Raw genomic sequence first — 18,105 nt, forward strand, 5'->3', positions numbered from 1 at the left:
AGCTGCCGGCCACATGACATGACACCCCGCCCCACGCGGCTACCCAAAGCGGCCAGACCAGCCTTGGGCTGCTGGTGCAACAACGGAGGGTGGGCGAAGGATGCCCTTCATGAAATGTAACTCAAGGTAATTTGGCCCCTACTGGATGGAAAGGAGCTTGCTGTGCTTCTAGGGGCATCTCAAGGCACAAAAGCCTCGTCTCCCTCTTGGCAAAAGAGAACATCTAATCCCTCCTGCTGCCAGGCTGGACCAACACCCTGCTCCTGGGGTGGGCAAGCCTCTTTCAAAGGCCCTAGTGGCCAGCCAGATGCCCGCAGGCCACCCACCCTCTGCCACTGCTGTTCAGGGGCAGGCAGGCTGAGCCGGATCCCGGATCACCAGGCAAACCTCTCTCGGGGAGAGGGAAGTGATCCAAAGTGCTGCCGCAGTGCCCTCTAGGGCTGTCATTAAGGGACTGCTCACTTGGCTGGAACATCATTAGATGAGATAAGATGACAATAAGCAATTACTTTCAGTGAGCAAACAAGGATGAAAGGCTCGCTTTTTGTCCTGAGCTGCTGAAATCAACCCTCTCTTTAGAGACCAAGGCGGGTCACTCTGGTCTGGGGAGCGCATGAATCGAGAAGCGATTCAACCGAAGATTCAGCTTCCAAACAAACACCCACATGAGCAGCCAGCTTCGCTGTGCCACACAGCGATTTCAAAACCCTTGTGAAGAGAAACTGGCCCATGGCAGCATTCTGCCAGGGCTAACCTCTTTTTTGCATGACTTACCTGCTTTGGGATTTGGTTTTAACTCCAGGCTCTCTTGGTCTGTGGCGTCCAAGATCTTGTACTTGCTCTTCCTTTTCGGCTTCCCTTTGCGTCTTAAAGGAGGAAGGGGGGGAAAAAAAGGCTGAGGCTTCAATGGGGCTTGAGGAGCATTAGCATCTAGCTACAGAGGAAAGCCAGGGAGTTAGCAAAAAAGAGGAGCATTTAAAGGGCTCGGATTCTTACTCACCTCTTGCAGCAGCAAACCACAGTCCAGGAGAAGATCCCAACGGATACCACAATGACAAACGATGCAATGACGACATACAGCACACTCCATTCTGTAAGAGACATGGAAGTCAGAGACTCTGGCGTTTGGGACCTCACCCAGGGAGCTATCAGGGGCTTTGTGCACTGAGCCCTTTTGACTGCACAGCCCTCTATAGACACAGAGGAAAAGAGTTGTGTGCAACATCAGCTCCTGCAATTGGTTCACAATACAAGGCCCTGGGATTGGCCAAGCCCATATAAACAGCAGGAGCCTGGCCTTCTGCCCTTGCGTTGCCAACAGGCTCATGCCTAATCCCCAAGCACTGCCTGGATGGACTCTTGGGGCAGCCCCCTGTCCACCTTCCCAGGAGTACTGAAAGACCCCTGTGCCCTGAGAGGAAGGCTGGAGAGGAAGTCAGGGCGTTCTTGTCCTCGGCTCCTGAAAAGACCATCAGTGGCCTGAGATAACAATACTTTGCAAATCTTAGGCAATTTGTTCATTTCGAATATTTTGTGTGTGTGTGTTTTTAATTTTATATCCCGCTTTTCCTCCAAGGAGCCCAGAGTGGTGTATTACATACTTAGGTTTCTCCTCACAACAACCCTGTGAAGTAGGTTAGGCTGAGAGAGAAGGGACTGGCCCAGAGTCACCCAGCAAGTCTCACGGCTGAATGGGGATTTCAACTCGGTCTCCCCGGTCCAGCACTCTAACTAGGGTCCAGCACTCTAACCACTACACTACTTTGGGTGCCTTGGTCAAGGCAGAAAGGCAGCATAAAAATGCAACCCCCCCCCCCCAAAAAAAACCAAAAAACAAAAAAACCCACCAACCCAAAACCAAACAACATAATGTGGCTTCAGTTTCAGCCCCCAGAAACTGACCACAGGGACCTTGAGTTGGAGAACACACACTTCAGGTGTGGATTTGAGTATGGCTGCTCATAGTCTGGCCGACACTCCGAATCAGCAGCTTCGTGAGATGTCAGGGAAGACTGGCGAGATGGGAACACAGGAGGCTGGCCAGACCCTTGGTCCATCTAGCTCAAGATTGTCTCCTCTGACTGGCAGCGGCTCTCCAAGGTTTCATGCAGGAGCCTTTCCTAGCAGTGGCTGGAGATGCTGCCAGGGAGTGAGCCTGGGGCCTGCTGCATGCAAAGCAGATGCTCTCCCACTGAGCTGCAGGTCCATCCTAGCGAACTGGAGTGGCATCAACCCATTATGATCATGTGCCACATAGGAGATCTGGAAGTCCTTATTCCCATTACGTTTCATGCCTCGTTAAGAAAACCTGCCAGGAGGGCAGCGGAGGCCGGCGAGCAACCTGTAGCAGGGCGGAGAGGATGCTCGCTGTGCCACGGGAGGACTCCTGCAGGGCAGGGCAGTGGCAGGCCCAGAGGGACTGGGCAAGAGTCTCCTGCACCACCGTACACTGGCCCAGGCAACAGCCAGGCTGGCTTTTAATGCCTGCATGGACTAGAAACAGGGAGACCGCTGGGAACGTTGCATGGTGGCGCTGCTTTTGATGCCTCCACTGGCTCTGATGTGGGACTGAGCCCCACGGAGGCCCTCCCCACTGATCAAAGACAAGGCCAGCAGCTGCTCAGTATTTAAGTGGCTGGGGATCGCTTTGCCATTTATTCCTGATACTTCAGAAGCCAGAAAGATTCCCTGAGAAAAGACTGTTAGCATCCCCACATATGGACACACTTCTCTGGCTCCTTGCCACCACTTTCCACTCAGTGCTCTTCCCCCCTGATGGCTCCTTTAGACAGTGGGGTGGAAACAAGGAGCATAAGTCAGCTGCTGCCTACTGAGTCAGGCCACTGGTCCACCTCGCTCAGCACTGTCGACTGACTGGCAGCAGCTCTCCAGGGATTCAGGCAGGAGTCTTCCCCAGCCCTACCTGGAGGTGCCACCAGGGATTGAACTGGGACCTTCTGCATGCTAAGCCGATGCTCTACCACTGAGCTACAGCCCCATCCCTCAATGGGACATACAACCCTCGAGGAATCTGAACCCTTGTGCCTGGGAGAGAGTGCTCTGCAGCCTCTGTGGCACTCCTTCACAGGGAAGGATGGAGATACATCGCATACGTACCACAGTTGCTCTCGCCGTCACCCATCTGCACTTTGATGAAGTTCTCCATCCAGAAAGGGTCGCAGATGCAGCGCTTGGTGAACGAGTCACAGTGCCCGTGCTCGGAGCAATTCAGCTGGCATGCTGGGGAGAGGACAGACCAGTCAGCACAGACACAGCCACGGTCAGGGTTCAGCCAAGGAGCACACTTTCAACCCCCACTTGGCTTTTTGGTCTCGGGCCCGACTGTAGGTGTCGACACAAGATCCCACCCAGGTCTGCCGTTTCCTAGCTCAACCCACCTGCCCATCACTGCAGGGTACAGAGCTTACTAGAGAAGACCACAAGTCTCTCTTTAATATTTATTTATTTGATTTATTTGATTTATTTGATTTGAACCTTTCCAAAAATGGCTCAGGGCAATTGACATCAAAATAAAAACAAAACAAAGTCAAAACTAAAAAATCATTTAAAACCAACATTAAAAATTTTAAATTTTTAAATTTGCAAGAATCCCAACCCTTCCGGCTGTACCCCTGTGCTTATTTTATTTCATTTTATTTTATATTTTATGTATGTACCATCTGACTCCAAAGGCTCTAGTTGGTTCACAAAAATCAACACAACAGAATAAAACCAACTATTAAACAACAATTAAAAAATCCAAAACGTTCAAAGATTACAGCAATTAAATATTTTTAAACGGCAATTAAAAATTTAAAAACAAGCATCCAGAGATTACTAAAAACCTGGCTTAAAAGTGTGTCTTAAGGGCTCTTTTAAAAGCTGGCAAAGATGTTCAGCCACGGAGGTCTACCGGGAGCGCATTCCACAGCCCAGGAGTGGCTACAGAGAAGGCCCACTCCCAAGTCACCACCAGACCAGCTGGCGGCATACGGAGACAGTCCTCTCTTGATGATCCCAATGTGCGGTGGGGATCATGCAGAAGAAGGCACTCTCCCAGGTAACCCGGTCCTAAACCTGTTGTTGAGAACTGGTATAAATGTGGTGGCTAAGAGAAAACATTCACTAGGTGGCTTTAGGTCAGTGTTTCCCAATGTTTTTAAGATGACTGCACATAAAGCCCCCACATCCCACTCACTGCAGCAGGTTGGAGCCCCAACTGTCCCTGCCCCCCCTCCCCGGCCATGCAGTTTATTTATTTAGGAGCTGGGTAGTTCAGTCATACACCAGGAGGGCCTTGCCCTTCCTGGAGCATTATGGGGGTGAGTCCGCGCCAAAAGTGGGGAGCTTAAATACCCTGCTTCTGAAGCCCATCCACTTCCTTATGCACCAGGACAGGTATGTCCCTCCTGGTGCCTAAGGGAGCAAGCCAGCTCCAAAGCAGAGCTAAGCTGCCTCACTCCAGAACGCACCGGGAAAGGCACAGGAGCGAGTCAGCTCCGAATGCAGGGTGCATCCTCTTTTGGAGCTGAGTTAGCTGGCAGACTGGGGAAAGGCTAATTTAGGCCATCCACCAATCCAAGGATAGGCAACTTTGGCTCTCCAGCCGCTGCTGAACTACGACCCGAGCGACAACTTATGCAAACATCTTGGGTGGATACTGATTCTGATTGGAAGGCATCTGGGAAGGAGAAGTCAGCCTGGAAAGCTTTTGCCAGCAAGCCTTCCAAAAGGGAGAGAGAAACAGATTATTCTGAAGCTTGCTTTGGGGGATCTTATGATTTTTGCTATTGCTACGGCAGTTTGCTTTTTAAAACGGAAAACCTCTAATGAAGTTTTGTACCTTGACATAATGTCAATGCTTTAGTTTTCTATTTTATGTGCAACTTTTTCTTTAAGAAATCTGCCTTGGCCTAGTGGCAATGTTTATTTTGTTTGTTAACAGACAAATTTATTTTATTTAATACATTTATATACCGCCTAAAATTCAAGTTCTCTGGGTGGTTTACAGGACAATAAAAACAGCCAATAAAAGATTAAAACATTTTAACAATTAAAATTAAAAAATTAAAACTATTAACACACCAATTAAAACAGTATCTAATTAAAAGCCTGGGTGAACAAATGCGTCTTGACTGCCCTTTTAAAAGTTGTAAAAGATGGGGAGGCTCTTATTTCAGCAGGAAGAGTGTTCCAAAGCCTCGGGGCAGATGAGCTGGTGGCAACTGCAGATGAACCTCTCCAGATGATCTCAATGGGTGGTGGGGTTCATAATGTCTCAAATAAAGAGACATTAAAGAAAAAACCAATCCCACTTCTTCTTTTTTACTTGCCCGGACTATCCTTGGATTAGCCTAGCCGAGTTTATTGCAGCTGGGGATGATGGGAGTTGTAGTTCAGCAACAACTGGAGTGCCAAGGTTTCCTGCCTCTGCACAACTTCCTCACCCCCCTGCCCTGCTCCTACCTGCAACATGGGAATAATAATACTAGTCTTCCTCACAGGGCTGTTGTCCAGAATGCTTATTGAGATAACCTACCATATTTTTGCAGATATACGCTGCACAAGAGTATAACTAAATCTGATCATGGGTCCTCTTTTTAAAAAAAACCCTCTTTATTGCCAGCACTTGTACATTACCCATGGGTACCTATGCAGAAATACAGTATTGCTATCCTGTTAGTGTCTCTCCCCCCCCCCCCCCCCGCAGCCTCCAGGGAGGGAGCTGATCCAGTTGCAGAGGAAAAGGAGCTGGAGAGGCACTCGGGCAAGCAGCAGGGGACAGCACAGGACGGGGCCAGTGGCTCCCAGAGGACCTGAGGCAGAGGGAAGTGCACCAGCTCTGGCATCTTGGGACTGGGAGGTTGCAGGGGAGAGGCAAGTGGGGAGGGTCATGGTTGCCGTTCTCTGGAGGAAAGGCTGTGAGGCCCAGGAGGGCCAGCCAAGCGCTTCTCCTCCCACGCCAAGGAAAAATAAATGTAAAAATACTTCTGTGTAACCCACACTCTCTTCATCCTCCACCCCCCTCCATGAGAAACAAAAAAGGGTTCTATGCATAAAAACACAGGACACAAAATGCTCTCAAAACACCTGAAATGCCCTGCATAACGTTGGAGGCAGACACTATTATTGAAAGAGAGGCGGCCATCACGGCCTGTTCGGGGTGTGTCGACGCTCGTTTATTTGTTTCACTGCCAGCTTTAGAACAACAGGTGTCTGAAGCACCACAAAAGTGTGCAGAAATGAGATGGCGGCAGCAGGATTATATCGGCGGTGGGTAATGATGCCTCTACAAGATCACCTTCAACTCTCTGGAAAAAATCACCATCTGTTCCCGGCCCAAGTCTTATTGTTAGGATGACTGACAAGCGGGAGGCACATGAGCGCCTCTTCGGAGCTTCTCTAAGGAGAGAAACAGACTCCCCTCCCCACCTTATGGCGCACCTGCAGATGCCATGGGGTTGGGGACAGCTGGGGCAGGGGAGCGGGGGAGAAAAACCTCCGACTGGAAGGAGGCATCAGGTGTAGAGGAACAGGCAGCCATGACCCCAGCTGTTTGACTTACTGACTGTGTTGATCTCCAGCGCTCGGAAGATGAGGAAGTCTGACCGCTGCTTCCGCAGCTCGCTCTTGAGAATCCATGCGACATCGTAGCCTTTGAAGATCTGGTGTGGAGGCTGATTCTGCACATAGAACTCCATTTTTGTACTGCAGTGAAGAAGAAGAAGAAGAAGAAAATTGCAGTTGCAGGGAACGAAAACAGGCAGTGGCTGTCAGAATTACAACTCCTGGGGTGGAGAAAGGGGAAGGAGGATAAGGAAGGAGCTCTCAACCTGGGGTCTGCAGCTGACGCTGGACTGCAACTCCGATCCAGGACTACAGCTCCCATCACCCCCAGCCACAACATCCAGAGACCACCATTTCATTGTGGCTGGGAATGATGGGAGTTGTAATTCAACACCATCTGGGGAACTAAGGTTGAGATCCCCTGAGGGGAGGAGATGTCTGTCATACAAACTCTTCCATGACCTGCAAAGCATCCCTTGTCCCCCAATACTCCAGTATTGTCCTCCAGTTTTTGCCAGGAGATCCAGGTGTTTCCAAGACATTAAATCTTGGAAGCACAATCATGATGCAAACACAGGGAACTGCATGTGTGCACACATCTGCTCTGCCTGTGTGATTTATTTACACTGCAGACTTCAGATTCTTTTGTCCAGAGGGGGAAACACAAAAAGACGCAGAGCTCCACTTATGGGCGGAAGCCCTTGCCCTTGGCCACAGGGACAAGCTTTGCAAAACCCCACCCTGTCCACCTGGCACAGATGAAATTGCTCCTTAAGAAGAAAAAGGGGAAGAAGAAGAAAAAACACTGGAAAGAAAAAGAAGAAGAAGAGGTGGCCATGTTCCATTTACTTAATGCTCTCCTTTGCAGCCAAACACATATTGATCAGAAGCAACCCTCTTCCTCTCCTGCTTGGAAGAAGAATGTTAAGTGACTGCCTCTGAGACAGGGAGAGAGAGAGAGAGAGAGAGAGAGAGCGCATTAGAACAGAACATTCAAAGTTCCTCTTTTCTCAGCTCAAGTCATTAAGGGGGAAAAGTTCATCAAAGTCAAGGAAAGACAAGAACTTCTGCACGCCAAGTTTGGGAAATCCGGCAGGAAGCAGATTTTGGAAGAGATTGGTTATTGCAGCATTAAGCATGAGGGGGCAAACGTGGGAGGGAGCTCCCGTCTCCAGGGCCGGAAGCTCAGGCAAGAGAATCATGCTGCTTTGATTCCCGAACAATGGATTTTGCCCTCCTCCACAATGCAGCTTGTAGTTCCAGGCCTGGGTTTCCCCCACCTGCCACAGAATACATTCCTTATCCTCGTCAAGGGTTTAAGCTTGCATGCAAGGTGAGGCTTACAAACTAGTCTTCTAAAGAAGTCAGCAAAAAAAGAGAAAAGTTTGAGAACTGGTGTGGGCAGTTTTGCCACGGGGAAGTGCTGCTTCCGCTTTGCTCCTCAAAGAACATCTATACCTGGCTCCAACGTTCTCTCTACTTTTTCCAATCTGTCTGCGGAATGAGTTTTGTTCTGGGCGGCAGTATCAAGGCAGTGTGCGCGCACATGCATTCAGAGTGGGGCCTTCCTGATTCAACCTGAGCAGGATCTAAAATGAACTGAGTGGACATCAAAAAGCTTGTGAGCTCACGCACATGCGCATGCCTTAGGGAACGCTGCCTGGCTCCAAATTTAATATGGATTCTTCCCTCCCTACCCCAAGGGATGATATGGGGAGAAAGGACAGCAGCTCAGTAAAAAAGCATGTGTCTTGCATGCAAGAAGGTCTCAGGTTCAATCCCAAGCATCTCTGGGTAGGGCTAGGAAAGAGTCCTCCCTGAAACAGCTGCCAGCACTGCCGTTCTGCCGGCTCCCAGAAGCCTCTCTGCTTACGTCCGGGACAACTGGCTTGCAGTTCCCACTCTTAACATGCTCAGAGTCTCAGGGGATCAGGGGCTGGCCGTTTGTTGGCACATGAGGATGTAACAAAACCATGGAGAGCTGCTCCCAGTCAGTGTTGACAATACTGAGCTAGATGGACCCAGAGTCTGACTCAGGATGAGGCAGCTACACATACTTATATGTAACCAGAGATTCAAGCAGACTCTCTGTTTTGTTTTTAAGGCACATGCCTATTTGTCTGCTCAAATATTTGTTTGGCACTTTCCTTTCCCCCGCACTTAGCAATTTGCTCAAAAGTTGGAGGCGGAGCAGCCTCCTGACTGACACAAGTGCTGACCAATCAGTGCAGTTGAAGCAGCATTTGCACAGCAAATTCGAAAAACAAGCTTCCCTCTGCAAGCTCGATCTTTGGAGAAGACAGCAGATGCAACTCAAACACAGGAAAGGTGCTTTCACAGTGGGCTCCCCCTGTCTTGCACACACCCTGAAAATTTCATTAACCCACAACTCACAAGAGACCTTTTGTCAAACACAGACACGACTGCACTGGGTTCACACGCAGCTGCTCAAATAGTCCATTCTTTTAAAAACAATGCTGTCCTGGCACAGTATCCTGGACGGCACACATGTCAAAGGGGACTCTCACTTTTCCAGCAATGTTTTCAAAACCAGCTGGTCCCTCTTGAGGCACAACTCCATGTTCCTGGTCTCAGAAACTCACTGGAGGGGAAAGATCCTCTCCAGGGCCTCCTACCTCTTCTCAGTGTAAGGCTGGATCTTCTGCACAGTGATGTCTGAATCCAGGACCCCCAGCAGAACAGCTATCTGACGGATGAACATGCCCTTCTGCCGCTCGATCAGCTGACTGACACCCACATCCAGTATCATCTCCACAAGGTTATTCTTCCTTGGATCTGGAAAGAATGCCGAGAAAGGGTTTGGACTGGCGGGAAATGGGGTAACATCGCAACTCTGTATTTTGATTTTCAACTTGGAATTTTAGCTTGCCCCCTTCCGAGGTCTGGGGATGGGCTGCAATTGACAAACACTCCAACCAAAATATCCAAACATACATAAGAACAGCCTTGGTGGATCAGACCCGAGGCCTATCTAGCCCAGTACCTTGTTCCCCACAGTGGCCCACCAGATGCCTTCAGAAGCCACACAAGCAGGAGATGAGAAAATGAAAGTACTGTGAAAATCCTTGCATTGGCTTGGTCCAGACCAAACAGGTAGCGCAGAACCACCAAGAAAGGCTCAAAGCCCGTTCACACAATTACTCACTAGGGTAGGACAAGTGTCATACCCTTTTGTGGAAGCTGTGTGCACTCCAATTCTGTGATCGTGTGCACGGGAAGAAAGCCAGGTCAGAGGGGGAGGAAGGGATCGTCTGGGAGAGAGGAGCTGGGTTGGATGGTGCTGTCCTACTCAGCTCTCATAGCCAGCACTTTACTGAGGTAGGTGCAATTGTCTGACCCAGCTCCAGTCTCTGGCAATCATTTCTTCCCCTCACACAAGATCATAAGACGGCAGCACATGCAACTCCCAAACTAGGGTAAGGACACTCGTCCTACCCTAATAGTAACTGTGTGAATGGGCCTTCAGTGTTTGGAAAATCTCAAAGTTTCAAGCAGTCTGCCAAATCCTCACAAGTCAAAGCTAATAGTCTTTCCTCATAGGGAAGTTGCCCTCCTCGCCCCATCATTTTGGCTACCCTTCTCTGCACTTTTTTTAGCTCTTTAATATCCTTTTAAAGGTGCGTTGACCAGAATTGTGCACAGTATTCCAAGTGCTGTTGCACCACAGATCTATAAAAGGGAATTACTATATTAGCAGTTTTATTTTCAGTCCCTCTCCTTTACAGCTGCCACATAACGGGTTGGCATTTCCAGTGCTCTGTCCACCATGACCCCAAGATCCTTTTCCTCATCATTCACTGCCAGCCCAGACTCCATCAGTGTAGACATGGCTTGGATCTTTTGCCCCAGTGTGCATCATTTTACACTTACTTACACTGAGAGCTGCATTTGCCATTTTAAAACCCATTCACTTAGGCAGGAGAGATCCTTTCGGAGCTCTTTGCAATCCTTTCTGTTTTTACCCCCCTGAATAATTTGGTGTCATCAGCAAACTTGGCCACTTCACTGCTCAGTCACAACTCCAGATAATTTATGAACAGGTTAAAAAGCACTGGTCAATGACTGAAATAAAAATTTATCTATCTATCTATCTATCAAGTTAAAAAGCACTGATCTGAATACAGATCCTGGTGGGTGGGGGAACCCCTCTTCTGAGAATATTGCCCACTTGTTCCTACCTGATACTTTCTGTTCTTTAACCAGTTACCAATCCATAAGAGGACCTGTCCTCTTATCCCATGGCTGCCAAGTTTGTTCAGGAGCCTTTGGCGAGGGACCTTGTCAACACCTTTTTGAAAATCCAAGAATACAGAATCTAACTGTTTTATTGTAGCTATTTTTCAGCAGATTTTGTGAGTTGCCTTGAAAATCCTGTATTGAAAGGAATGCTAAAATATTTTAAACGTAACAACAAGCAGTAATCGGGTTTCTCCAAAAGATAAGCCTCTAGAGAGCTGAGGCAGGGGTGAGGAATGAGCAACTCACCTGGTTTTACTTCCACAGTGGCTCGGTCTGTATTGCTCTCCCCTTTGGCATCAGTCACCTTCAGATGAAATGTATAGGTCCCCTCCACCAAGTTGGAGAGGAAAAGCACTGGGTGGTGGTGCGAATTATTTAATACCTCCTGTATTTAGACAAAATATACAATAGTGATCCACCTTTCGCCCTTATGCAACACAATGGAACATATCAGAAGGGAGACAGGTCAGGTCTAGGGTGACCCCCATTACAGACACATCTCCAGGGCTGCAATTCCTTGGAGCATTTCATGTATGCCCTTGTCTTACAGGTACTGGACTCTTTGGAACAGAGGAGAATTGAAAGCAGACTTGGGCTGCATTCTCACAATCTCAGCAATCCTGGTTAAAGAGTTAACCAGGATTGCTGAATTCTGCAGAGCTGTTTGTGAGAATACAATCTTGGTCAAATCACTGTGGTTAACCTGCATTTAACCAGGATAGATAACCAGGATCAGATCAAATCAGATCCTGGTTATCTATCATGATTTAACCACAGCAGCTTGATCAGAATTGCCCAGGAAATCTGCGTTCTCACAACCAGCTCTGCAAGGCTCAGCAATCCTGGTTAACTCTTTAACCAGGATTGCCATGATGACTAAGGTTGGGATTCTCAAACTGGGGTCCCCAGATGTGGATGGACTACAAATATTGATGGCCAAAGGCCACTGAGGCTGGGGATAATGAGAATTGTAGTCCATCAAGATCTGGGGACCCAGGTTTGAGGACCCGGGGACTAAGGTGTTTTTCCAAGACCAGCCAACAATCTAGAGGCAGGGCTCTAGGAAGCTTTGAAAAGTCTGCTTCTTCTGGGTGCTTTTTTGTAACCAGTGATTTTGGAGGATACCACAGCTCTCATCATACCTCTGTGGCAGACTTCAGCTTCTGATGTGGCAGAATTTGGGTAATTTTCATGCAGAATTCAGATTTTTAAAAAACTTAAGTACAGAGTACAAATAAGTAGTTGCAGCAGGCATGAAACATTTCAAAAGGCCATGAGCAATAAGGAACAGCTTTATGCTCAAAGCAGGTGTATTTCAGAAGCACAGCTGCCTTTATACAAAATATTTGTTTTTGCTGTAACTAAGACTAAATCCTCTCAGGAATTCAACTCCTATTGCAGGTCCCCAAAGAACTCCTCTGTGTCACTGGTCTAAAAAAGATTTTGCCAGGCCCTGAAGGGGGAAAACAGTTCAATACACCAGATTGTCTTTAGCAACTCGAACAGCCAAGTGCAACAGCTCATACGACAGTCCCTGATCTTTGCTGAACTCTGAAAGGTCATTTACTGGCACAAACACGGCAGGAGACAGAGTAGCAACATTCACGCTACTCACCCCAGCTGCAGGGCTGCTCTCGTCCCGAGTCCACAGGAAAGTGACAATGCCCTTGTCGTCTGTGGATCTGGACCCATCGAGCTCTGCTGTGTTGGTAGGAAGTGTGAGGACGACGTTCCCGGCAATCTTCGCAACGGGCGGTTTATTTATCTCTTGAGTACAAAGGAGGATGGAGGTTGGAGGATAAGAATGCAAGGGTTGGGCGGGGGGGGGGGGGGCGGGGAGATAGAATAAGACAACAGATGAGGGCTGCCCTGTTCTGACCATTCTGCTTCTGATTGGCTGAGAGAGGGGAAACCCCTGCCTCGGGGTGTATGCTTCTATGGCATATAGACTAAAACTCTAGACAATGATACAGACTAAGGACAGGGGTTCCCAACCTTAAAAAAAAACCAGATTTTTTTTTTTGCCCAATTCCTTTCAAATAATTCAGGTAGCTCCTTGCCCACCCTAGGAACTACCAGCCACCACACAGCACTCTATGACACCCCTTTCCCCCCCGACGTGAAGCTATACATTTGCTGCAATCCTCATTATTCTCTATGAGGAGTTCAAAAATACTTTAACAATTCACCAATAATCAGAGGAGTGTCAAAATATTTTTCAAAAATTCATAAAAAAGCGTACGAGTGTCCGATTGCTTTGGGGTTTGGGTGACAGGTACCCCTGGGTGCCAGCTTCCATCCTACCAATTTTCAGGTGTCCAAACCGGACCTAAACGAACCACCCCCAGTTCGGTTTGAATCCGAACCAAACCGGGGGTGGTTCGGTTCGGATCCGAACCGGAACCGGTTCAGATCTGAACCACCGAACCGGAACCGGTTCGGATCTGAACCGGTTCGCACATCCCTAGCTACTTACAAGACAGTCACTTCCAGCAACTGAAATTCATTTCACAGCTAAAAAAAAATAACCCTAGACAAACTGAAGAGCTATTCTTTTAGCAAATCTAAACCATTTATTACCGCAAGACAAATTAATTATGGCATGCAGCAATGGCCTGTGACCTAGGCGGGTTTGGAACTGGGAGAGCCAAATTAGAAGTACTGCCCAGCCATGAAGCTTACTGGTGGCCATGAGCATACCATTATTTTATTTATTTATACATGTCAATCCTGCTTTTCCTCCAAGAAGCCCAGAGTGGTGTACATGGTGACTTTTATCTTCACCACAACACAGTGGGGCAGGTTAGGCTGAGACTGCGCTATGGCCCAATCCCCAATGCTCTGCTTCCAGTGAGCTTTGTGATGAGAATGGGGCTATAGGGGCATCTGCTGGGCATGCGGAAGGCCCCCCGTTCAATCCCTGGTGGCATCTCAAGTAGGGCTGGGGAAGACTCCTGCCTGAAACCTTGGAGAGCTGCCACTGGTCAGTGTAGACTGGGGCTGCTCAACTTCGGCCCTCCTGCAGATGCTGGCCTACAATTCCCATGATCCCTGGCTATTGGCCACTGTGGCTGGGGATTATGGGAGTTGTAGTCCAAACACAGCTTGGGGCGGGGACAAAGTTGAGCAGGCCTGGTGTAGACAGCACTGAGCTAGATGGCACAAAGGTCTAACTTGGCATAGGGCAGCTTCCTGTGAGACCAAGCAGGAGTCTGAACCCAGGTCTCTCTCATTCTAGTCCCAGATGCTATCCACGGCACCCTGGCTCTCCAGGAAAGGCATTCCGTTCCTGCTTGAGGGACTGCACTACAGTCGAGTTGCACAAGTTTGGCCCTCCAGCTGCCGTTGGACCACAACTCCCATCATCTCTAGCCATGGTGGCCAATACCCAGGGTTGATGGGAGATGTAGTCCAACATCTACAGTTGTGCACCCCAGTGGGGGCCTTCTGAGCCAAGGGCCACCAGCCTCTCCCGCTGCTCACCTTCCGTGACGACGACGTTGACTGAGCTGCGGCTCTGCAGATTCCTCTCGTCTTTGACGGTCAACGTGAATTCGTACGTCCCGACTTCGAGCCCAGTGACCGTCACGATGCTGCTGTTGGCATTCTCCAGCCTCACGCCATCTGGCCCCCTGCCAAAAGCCCCCCAAAGATTAGCCTGTACTTCACAGAACGCTTTGCACAGAGAAAAAAAGGCAGGGCATGGAGGGAGGGATTCTCCAACATCTCAGCAAGATGCTGGGCTTCCCCAGAGGCATCACGGCAGGGCATCACTCCAGCTGCTCTGTGCCCTGGGCAAGAATTGAGCCCTACTCTTCCCTGCCGCGGGCTGCACATGGGGAGGCCGAGAATCTGCTTTCTCTTTAATGATTTCTCTAACTGCGTTCGTGTACACCGAGACTTTTGCCCCCACGTATGTGTAGGGGGATGCTGGGTGCGATCGGGAAACCTCGGCGGGAACACAATTGTTCCTCCCACACTTCAGAGCAGGTCTAGAGAGCTTTCCTGATAAGCCCAGAGCTCCTGCAATTCTGTCATCTTAGGCGGCCACAGGTATCACCCAATCAAATGAGGACTCTGACTACAAATGTTTACATATCGCTTCTCAAGACAAGTTCCTAAAGTGGCCTACGCAGAAAGAGAAATAGGCTGGTTCTCACCATCAGCAACAGGGCAGGACAAGCGTCCTACCCACGTTCGAGACCTGTGCGTATTACTGTGTTGTAATCATGTGTGAGTAAAATGCGAGAGCAGGCGGGGGGCGGGGAGTGACCGTGTGTAAGGCTCCTGCTGGGTAGGAGGGCTTTCCTTCCTACCTCATCCAGCAGCTGGGTAGGACAGAGCTCTCGTGCCCAGTGAGCGCCTCGTGCACAATCACTTCCCTAGAGTCCTACCTTGCTTTTCACTTGCACACAATCACAAAACGGGAGTGTGCACAGTATTTTATTTGTTTAGCATTTATATACCGCTTTCCAGGCAAACCTCCCACAGTGGTTTACAAAAAACTTGAAAACAGAACAAGAGATCAAGCCACACATTCCCATCTTTGCATGGGCCTAAGTCTCACTTCTCTCTTCCCCTCAGAGCAAGATGGTCCCTGGTCGCTCTGTGGGGCAGCTGGGGGTGGGAGGGGCCACCACGGCTGGAACATGGGAGCTCGATGGGGGCAGCTTCCCAGCCTGTCTTTCTGCTTGGTCTGCCCTATTGCTGGTCATGAGAACCAGCCTATTAATTAAGACGGTTCTCAGTCCCCAAAGGACTCAACTAACTTTAAAAAAAAACTTAAAAGATAGACACCAGCAACAGCCACTGGAAGGATGCTGTGTGGGGCTGGCTAGGCAACTGCTCTCCCCTAACTAAATATAAGAAAATTACCACTTTAAAAAGGTACCTCTTTGCTCAGCTAGCAGGGGAACAAATGGGTGGTACCTGTGGCTACCTATGAGAATAGAATTGCAGGGCTTCTGGGCTTATTAGGAAAATGCACCAGTCCTGGCCTGAAAAATAAGAGTGACTTTATTTATTGTTTTGGTCTATGACCGTAATAAAGTTCTGTTCTGTTTATTTATTGTTCAATTTTTATTTATTGTTAAGTTTATATACCGCCTTTCATTAAAACAATCCCAAGGCGGTTTTAAAACAATCCCAAGGTTTTGTTTTTAAAACAATCCCGACAATCCCTGTCCTCCCCCGGGGTTTTCCAGATTGCACCCTATTTCCCTCACATTCCATACATAAGTGGGGGCAAAAGTCTCTTCTCTGTGTTTCATGTACTCGAATGCAGTTGGAAAAATGTTTTTGAGAAAAGACTATGCACACAACAGTCTGTGCTGGGGGTAGGTGGGGTGTGGTAAAGTTTTGCTTTCTTGCATGCAAGAGCAGGCGTGACAGATACCCACTGTGTTTTTTCCCAAAGGTAAGAGGTTATCTTCTGGTCATCGGAGCTCTTGCTTCCATCTAGAGTGGTGCTGTCCACAGGGAGGGTCAGTTCTTTGTCTGGTCCAGCATCTGCCTTCGGTGGTTTGTTGTTTTCTGGGGAAAGTCACAAAATGAGATGAGAGGGAAGCCATGAGAGGCAGCCAAGATGAGCTATTTACAAAGAGGCGGCTGGTTTAGATGTCATGGAACCTCCTGGCACAGCCCTCCCTAAGCCAGAAGCACACACTCATGTTTGCACAAACCTACATAGGAAGCTGCCTTATATCAAGTCAGACATTTGGTCCATCTAGCTCAGTATTGTCTGCACTGACTGGCAGCAGCTCTCCAAGGTTTCAGGCAGGAGTCTTTCCCAGCCCTACCAGGAAATGCTGCCTGCCAGGGATTGAACCTGGGACCTGCCACTCTTTCACTAAGCTACGGCCCCATCCCCTAAGGGGGATGTCTTACAATGCTCACATGTAGTCACCCATCCAAATGCAAACTAAGGTAGATCCTGTGTAGCAATCAGACGCAATTCATGCTTGCTACTGCAAAACTGGCTTTTCACCCCACTGTTTCTGTTTCTGATTTTGGTTAAAATAAACCAAGGTAGGTTGTGACATCTGAACCAACAAATCTTGGTTTATCCTAACTAACCTGCTTGAAAAAATGTTGTTATCTGAAACTAAGGTTTGAAGCGAGTTTCAGACTGCAGTTTATGCCTAAACAAAGTTGGTTAGAATAAACCAAGATCTGTGGCTGGTTTGGATGTCATGGCCGATCTTGGTTTATTTTAACCTAAATTGGAAGCAGATGCTCATGCGAGCATGGGAAAAGAGTGCACACTCCTGATGTTCAGGATGCCATGCAGAGCCAGGCTTTAATGGAGTTTCCATGTGATATCTGAACCAGGCCTAGCTTTCTGTTGTTCAGAGGTGCTTTTGACTTTTAGCTTTTCCCTGAACAGTTGCTACCTGTTGGTAGCAACATGGCAAGCTGCTTCTAAGACTCAAGGGAGTTTCAAGGGTTAGTTTTGTGATGTAGCAGTGGCTGGTGCTGGGAAACCGTATATGAGCCAGCTGGGGTGGTCAGTACCATCCTGGGGTGGGGGAGACAAATGCTCATGGTGATTTGGAGAAGGTCTACGCTCCTAGAGATGGAGAATAGGTGACAGCATTGCAGCACTTTCAGCTTTCAGTGTGTTCTCATGCTTTTATTGTCCTGATCATCTGGCCTGCAGTGGCCAAATTTACAATGGTGCTTTTAAAACACCACTGTAAATAATGCTGCTTCAGGGCCGATGGTCAGGTTTTAGAAATGCAAATACTACTATAAAATTGTATAAATGTTGTCAGAGGGATGGTAATGAAAATTAGCAGGGCAGTCCACCCAGTGGAGCGTGTACAACCATTTGTTCATTGTTACCATAACCCTGACCGTAACCCTTTGCTCTGTGCAAAAGTGACCACAATTTTAGCCTAATTGCTAGGGGGTACAGATAAAGAAGAGGTGATAAAACAGAGAAACCTGCAAGTGCAACAATGGTATGACCTATTTTCCACCTCTTGTGGGAAATAGGAGACATTGCCAGAAGTTACTATGAGCATTTGTTCCCTGAGATGATACTGACGGCCAAAATGTGTGGGCCTGGCTCATGGACGAAAAGGGGCTAAATGCCAAGTTCAAATCCCCATTCAGCCATGATACCTCCTGGGTGACTCAGGGCCAGTCACTTCTCTCTCACCCTAACCTACTTCACAGGGTTGTTGTGAGGAGAAACTCCAGTATGTAGTACACCACTCTGGGCTCCTTGGAGGAAGAGCAGGATATAAAATGTAAAAATAAAATAAATAAAATAAT

At 48.5% G+C, this 18,105-nt stretch overlaps 1 protein-coding gene across 2 annotated transcripts in view; it reads right to left on the bottom strand.

Annotated features, from left to right (window-relative positions):
- Positions 1-18,105, bottom strand: part of KIAA0319L (KIAA0319 like) — an 81,186-nt gene that overhangs the window by 4,111 nt on the left and 58,970 nt on the right. For both annotated transcript variants that reach the window (XM_053267195.1, XM_053267194.1), the window contains exons 12-20: positions 16,227-16,359; positions 14,311-14,459; positions 12,443-12,594; positions 11,074-11,212; positions 9,204-9,363; positions 6,566-6,708; positions 3,118-3,240; positions 1,001-1,091; positions 775-866 (exon numbers count right to left, since the gene is read on the bottom strand). In XM_053267195.1, the coding sequence (XP_053123170.1) occupies positions 775-866; positions 1,001-1,091; positions 3,118-3,240; positions 6,566-6,708; positions 9,204-9,363; positions 11,074-11,212; positions 12,443-12,594; positions 14,311-14,459; positions 16,227-16,359 (1,182 nt within the window). The remainder of the gene's footprint in view (positions 1-774; positions 867-1,000; positions 1,092-3,117; positions 3,241-6,565; positions 6,709-9,203; positions 9,364-11,073; positions 11,213-12,442; positions 12,595-14,310; positions 14,460-16,226; positions 16,360-18,105) is intronic.

Source organism: Hemicordylus capensis, chromosome 7 (assembly GCF_027244095.1).
Source record: "Hemicordylus capensis ecotype Gifberg chromosome 7, rHemCap1.1.pri, whole genome shotgun sequence".
NCBI classification, from domain to species: domain Eukaryota; kingdom Metazoa; phylum Chordata; class Lepidosauria; order Squamata; family Cordylidae; genus Hemicordylus; species Hemicordylus capensis.